Here is a 5750-nt window from a genome sequence, read left to right as displayed (position 1 = left end):
CTCAGTAAGCAGGTGATAGAAACGACTTGTCATGTCTCCCAGAGACTCCTTATCCATGCAAGCGAAGCTGTCAAATTCTTTCTTGAGTAAGTCATGACGCAGCTGACGTGTTGCTTCATTTCCTACTCCTCTTGTTTTCAACCCGTCCCACAACTTCTTAGTTGTCTTGAAGCTGACAAACTGGTGATAAATATCCTTGCTCAAAGCCTGGGTGAGAATGGCATATGCTTTCTTTTCCAGATCATACGTTTTCTTTTTATCTTCGGGAAGATCAGCAAATGACGCAGTCTCTGAAGCAGCAACCTCTATGGCTTGATCGAAATCTGTGGTGAAACGTATCCACAGTTCCGTATTTTGACCAAGAACATATGTTTTAAACCTCTCAGCCCATCCTGGATATTCATTCAGACTCATCAGTTTTGGGGGTCGATTCAAACTTCCTGTTTCGCTTTCGCTTAATAAAATACTTTGTACACTCGGAGTTTGACCCGTTACTAATGCCCATTGATTTGATGGTAAGGCATTTGCTTGTGAAGATGTAGATACTGGAGATTCGGCCCATGATGGTGATAGACTTGTACACGTGTATTTTCCACTATCAGGAGCCGGTGTACCCCACCATGAAGGAGTAACTCCTGAACTTGTATATTTACCACTATCTGGAGCAGGATTCCACCAACTCGGATTCATGATTGATAAGCAAAATAAATGCTAAGTGAATAATCCGAGAGATCACACAGCCGAACGATCCTGTTCGAAAGATCTGAAATCACAGAAACTTGTTAACAATAAACAGACCACAATCGAAAGATCAGCTATTGTTCGAAGGATCAACAGTACTCGAAAGATTACTGTTGAGTCTTGAACAATAATTTCGAAAGATTCAAGAACTCGAAGGATTCCCTTTTGAAAGATCCTTATCTTTCGAGTCAAATCCCTATCTTTCGGACACTTATCTTTCGAATAGCTAACTTCCGAAGGATCACACTTGTTCGAATGATCAACAGTGTTCGAAGGATCACTGTTGACTTTCGAGCACTGGCTTCGAAAGACTCAAAATCTCGAAAGATTCTCACTTGAAAGATCCTTATCTTTCGAGATAAAACAACTATCTTTCGAAAAGATTCCCTGATCGAAAGATGTGTTTCGAACTTCGAAGGACTACTCGAAAGATGTTTATCTATCGAGCGGTCACTGATCGAAGGATGGTCTTTCGATGTCGAAGGATATCTTTCGAAGTCGAAGGATATCTTTCGAATGGGCACTGACACACTGACACAGATGTGACGGGTTGGTGAAAAGGTGATGGGTAGGTAAGTCAACTTTCGGCAGAATGGTATGGCAGGCTGACAACTTTCCCACCAACCAAGATTTTCAAAGGTAATTTGCCCAAAAATGGAAAACTTAACCCAGAAACCGGTGACCGGAACCTTAACCGGAATATTGCCGGAATTCACCAAATCACTCAAAAACAAGTTTTCAAGTTACCCAACCCACTTTAAACACTCCCGGTTAGTTTAGACACGTTTTTACTCAAAGAAAATGCAAGAAACCAAGTAAAAACAGGTGCAAAACCAAGTGTTTCAACACACCACAACTTGTAAAAACCCGGTTTTAAACAAGGTAAAGAGCCAAGCTCTGATACCACTTGTAGGTCCCTTTTTCGCGGAGGATTACGAACCTAAACCTTGTTATACAAACCTACTAGCGAGTGCGGAATCCAAGCTAGCAAGCAAACCGAGTTAGTAGCAAGTAGAGAAACAAACACACAAAGATTCACCGATTAACACTAGTCGTATTAATGCTAATGAAGGTTCGGTTACAAGCTCAATGTTTACAGAAGTGTTCTATAAACTCTCTAAGTGTGTGTGTGAGTTCTGGGCAGAATGCTCTCTAAGCTTCTATCTCTTGGTGTGTAAAATGGCAGAACTCAGAACTCCAGAACTAACTCACACTCAACACATGCATGGGTATATATACCCAGCTCAGCAGGTCTGGTCGAAGGATTCGACAGATGGTCCGAAGGATCATCTGTCGACCACATGTTACACGAAAGATCAGCATGGACCTCGAAGGATCATCCTTCGAGGTCTAATGGTCGAACCATGGTCGAACCATATCTTTCGATCACCTCGAAGGATCAGGTGTATCCTTCGAGGCTATCCTTCGATCAGAACCTCTTTCAACTGTTGTCCAAGTCAAACCGGAGGATGGTTGACTTGGTCAACTTACAATACAAATCAGGACATCGTTTATATCAGACCGAATACAGACAAAGTACAGACACAAGTGCACCAACAGTTGTCATCAGATTGTTTTACACTAGATACTATATCTGCAAATCAAGAAATTAAAGATGGTGAAGCCACCCTTGTTTCTGAAGGGGAAATGTTCGAATTGGGCTTTTTTAGTCCTGGAAAATCGAAGAACCGATACTTGGGGATATGGTACAAGAAGATATCATATGGTACTGTTGTATGGGTAGCTAACAGGGAGACGCCAATCGCAGATAGATCAGGCATGCTCAAACTTACCAGACAGGGAAACCTGGTAATTCTCAGTGGTGGTAACACCAAGGTCTGGTCATCCGATTCAACGCTATCTGTGCGGAGTAACATACCGTTGGTGGCCATGGCAGTGCAGCTTCTAGATACTGGAAATCTTGTTGTGTGGAATAATAATAAAATGATTTGGCAAAGTTTTGATTATCCTGGTGACACATTTCTACCAGGAATAAAACTCGGGAAGGACTTGGTAACAGGGTTGGAGAGATCCATGACATCTTGGAAGAGTCCTGATGATCCTTCTATTGGTGAGTATAGGAATATACTCAACACGAATGGATATCCACAAGCTTTAAGGTTTCGGGGTGAAGTTTTACAAGGACGACTTGGACCATGGAACGGTCTAGGCTTTAGCGGTTATCCTATTGAAAAAGAAAATCAGATTTACTTCAGTGAGTTTGTGATGAATGAGAAGGAAATCTACCATACATATGCACTTAAAGGTTCAGTTGTTCAACGGGTGGTTTTGACTTGGGATGGCAAGACACTGCTTTTGCAATGGATTGAGCGAATAAAAGACTGGATTGTGTATGCAAACGCTTTAATAGATACTTGTGATCGGTTTTCACTCTGTGGTCCTTATGCAATCTGTAGCATTAACAAGTATCCACCCTGTACTTGTATGCTTGGTTTCGAACCAAGAAATCCAGAAGCATGGGAGGCTTCTGATTGGGTAAGTGGGTGTAAACGCACAAAGCCTCTGCATTGTGGGAATGGTGATGGGGATGGTTTTTTGAAAATTGCAGGAGTAAAGGTACCAGACACACGACGATCATGGTATAATGTAAGCATGACCCTCAGAGATTGTGAGATGGCCTGCAAAAGGAACTGCTCTTGTACCGCTTATACAAGTTTAGATATAAGAAATGGAGGAAGTGGATGTTTGCTATGGCTTGATGAACTTTTGGATACTAGACATTATGATGCAGATCAAGATATTTACATAAGAATGGTTGCCTCTGAGTTAGAAGGTACACAATATTATATAAAAATGAACTACTTTTGTGTTTTTAGCTTTTATGCTAAACTATTATTATTTCTTAATAAAGGTCTTGTGGACTCCCAGTCCAATTTCAACAAGAAAAGAATGCTTTTAGTGTTCCTTTTAACTTCATTAGCTGTGCCACTTCTCTTTGCAATGGCATATGCCTATAGAAACATAACAAAAAGGCCTCACATGAAAAGCCGAGGTAACAAATAGGAGCAAGTAATGTTGCCACTTTTGCATGTTTATGGGATAGGAAATTTTGAAAACCATGCAACAATATCATTTTGTAGGGAAGTGGAATGTGCATGATGAAAAGAATACAAGTCTGCAGATGGAACAGCTTGATGACATACAATGTTTTAGCCTATATGAAGTAGCCAGGGCCACAAGTAACTTCAGTGTCTCCAATATGATTGGGGAAGGCGGCTTTGGTCCCGTTTACAAGGTAGCTTCTTAAATATAATACATTGCTTATCCCTATCGTGAACATAAAGTATAAAATCTACAGAACTATAAGTTACCATATACTCATAATGATAGTCATAACCATAATGTTTAAGGGTGTGTTGGAAGATGGAAGAGAAATAGCCGTGAAGCGACTTTCAGAAACATCCCAACAAGGGCTTGATGAGTTCAAGAATGAAGTAATTTGTATTGCAAAACTTCAGCATCGGAATCTTGTGAAGCTTCTTGGATATTGCGTTCATCAAAATGAACTGATTTTGATTTATGAATACATGACTAACAAAAGCTTGGACTGGTTTCTCTTCGGTTTGACTCATTCTCCATGGTTTCACTTATAATCTTACTTTTAAACTTCATCTAATAACAATTGACGTATCACCTTTCGGCAGATGAAACAAGAAGTTCGGTTCTTAACTGGCCTCAGAGATTTAATATAATACATGGGATAGCTCGAGGTATTCTATATCTACATCAAGATTCCCGCCTTCAAATTATCCACAGAGATCTCAAGGCAGGTAATATTTTGCTGGACGGGGACATGAATCCAAAAATATCCGACTTCGGCCTTGCTAGAAAATTTGTAGGACATGATACAAGTGCTAAGACAAAGAAAGTAGTTGGCACATAGTAAGAATTTTTCCTAACTTTGTTTCTTTTCCTCCATAAAATAAGGAAGATGAGGTCAAACCAAAACCTCTATAACACTAATCTGTAAACTTATTTGTTTAACCTGTTTGTAGTGGTTACATTTCTCCAGAGTACGCCGTACACGGGCGTTTCTCTATAAAATCTGATGTGTTTAGTTTTGGTGTTCTCGTTTTGGAGATAATTAGTGGAAAGAAGAACAAAGAATTCTCTCATGGAGGCCATAGTGATAACCTTCTTGGACATGTAAGTTAAGTTGTAAGACCAGATCCCAATATCTTGACCGGAAACTAGTGTAGTTAAAAATGTGTGTTTTGGTTTCATATAATGTAGGCATGGAGACTCTATAAAGAAGGCAGGTCCATTGAATTAACAAGTGGATCTTTACAGGCCTCGCGTGTGGCCTCTGAAGTACTAAGATCTATACATGTTGCACTATTATGTGTGCAGCATCATGCAGAAGATAGACCAACGATGTTGTCAGTGGTTCTGATGCTGGTTAGTGAGGGACCATTGCCTGAACCTAAAACTCCTGCATTTTTCAGTGAGGAGAGCAACCGTGAACTCAAATCACTTCCATCTATTGATGCACGCACGATAACACTAATGTATGGTCGATAGCATGTTCATACCTGTAGTTCCTTCCTCATTTTCTATTTTAATCACCCCTTCGTAAATATCTGATAATTTTACAAGTTGAGAAACTACCCTTCTTGACTTTATAAACAATTAATCTATTTATATATTATGAATGATGGTGTTTGCTCTTTTAGAGATTTGTAAAGCTGACTAAGATCATTTATCTGTTCATCAAAACCTAAATGGTTAAAAAGGTGTGCTGCTTCAACGAACATGAATTGTTTCGGTTCATAAAATATCTCAACAGTAAAAGAGCTTTAGAATAGCAGAAATGCATACTGATCTCAATCAAGTCTTTCAGTGTTGTACAATAAAATTCTTGCATAAGACTTCAGAAATAAACAGTGTTTCTTCTATATAGGCTCTCTATACTTTAATATCAGATATCCAGATAAGCATGTGATTCCTCTAAGTTCCTCTTAAGATTATCTCTTATTACGCGCGTATAG

At 39.6% G+C, this 5750-nt stretch overlaps 1 protein-coding gene across 1 annotated transcript; it reads left to right on the top strand.

Annotated features, from left to right (window-relative positions):
* The first annotated feature begins 2327 nt into the window (after window positions 1–2327).
* On the top strand, window positions 2328–5374 carry LOC110892908 (G-type lectin S-receptor-like serine/threonine-protein kinase At4g27290). The gene is made up of 6 exons (XM_022140043.2): window positions 2328–3535; window positions 3843–3997; window positions 4113–4323; window positions 4407–4644; window positions 4758–4908; window positions 4996–5374. Exons 1-6 carry the CDS (start codon window positions 2389–2391, stop codon window positions 5281–5283), a joined length of 2190 nt encoding a protein of 729 aa, XP_021995735.2. The 5' UTR covers window positions 2328–2388; the 3' UTR covers window positions 5284–5374.
* The last annotated feature ends 376 nt before the right edge of the window (window positions 5375–5750 follow it).

This window comes from Helianthus annuus, chromosome 12 (genome assembly GCF_002127325.2).
Source record: "Helianthus annuus cultivar XRQ/B chromosome 12, HanXRQr2.0-SUNRISE, whole genome shotgun sequence".
NCBI lineage: Eukaryota > Viridiplantae > Streptophyta > Magnoliopsida > Asterales > Asteraceae > Helianthus > Helianthus annuus.
Note: the sequence above shows the minus strand (reverse complement) of the source record. Positions and strands in the feature narration are given on the sequence as shown.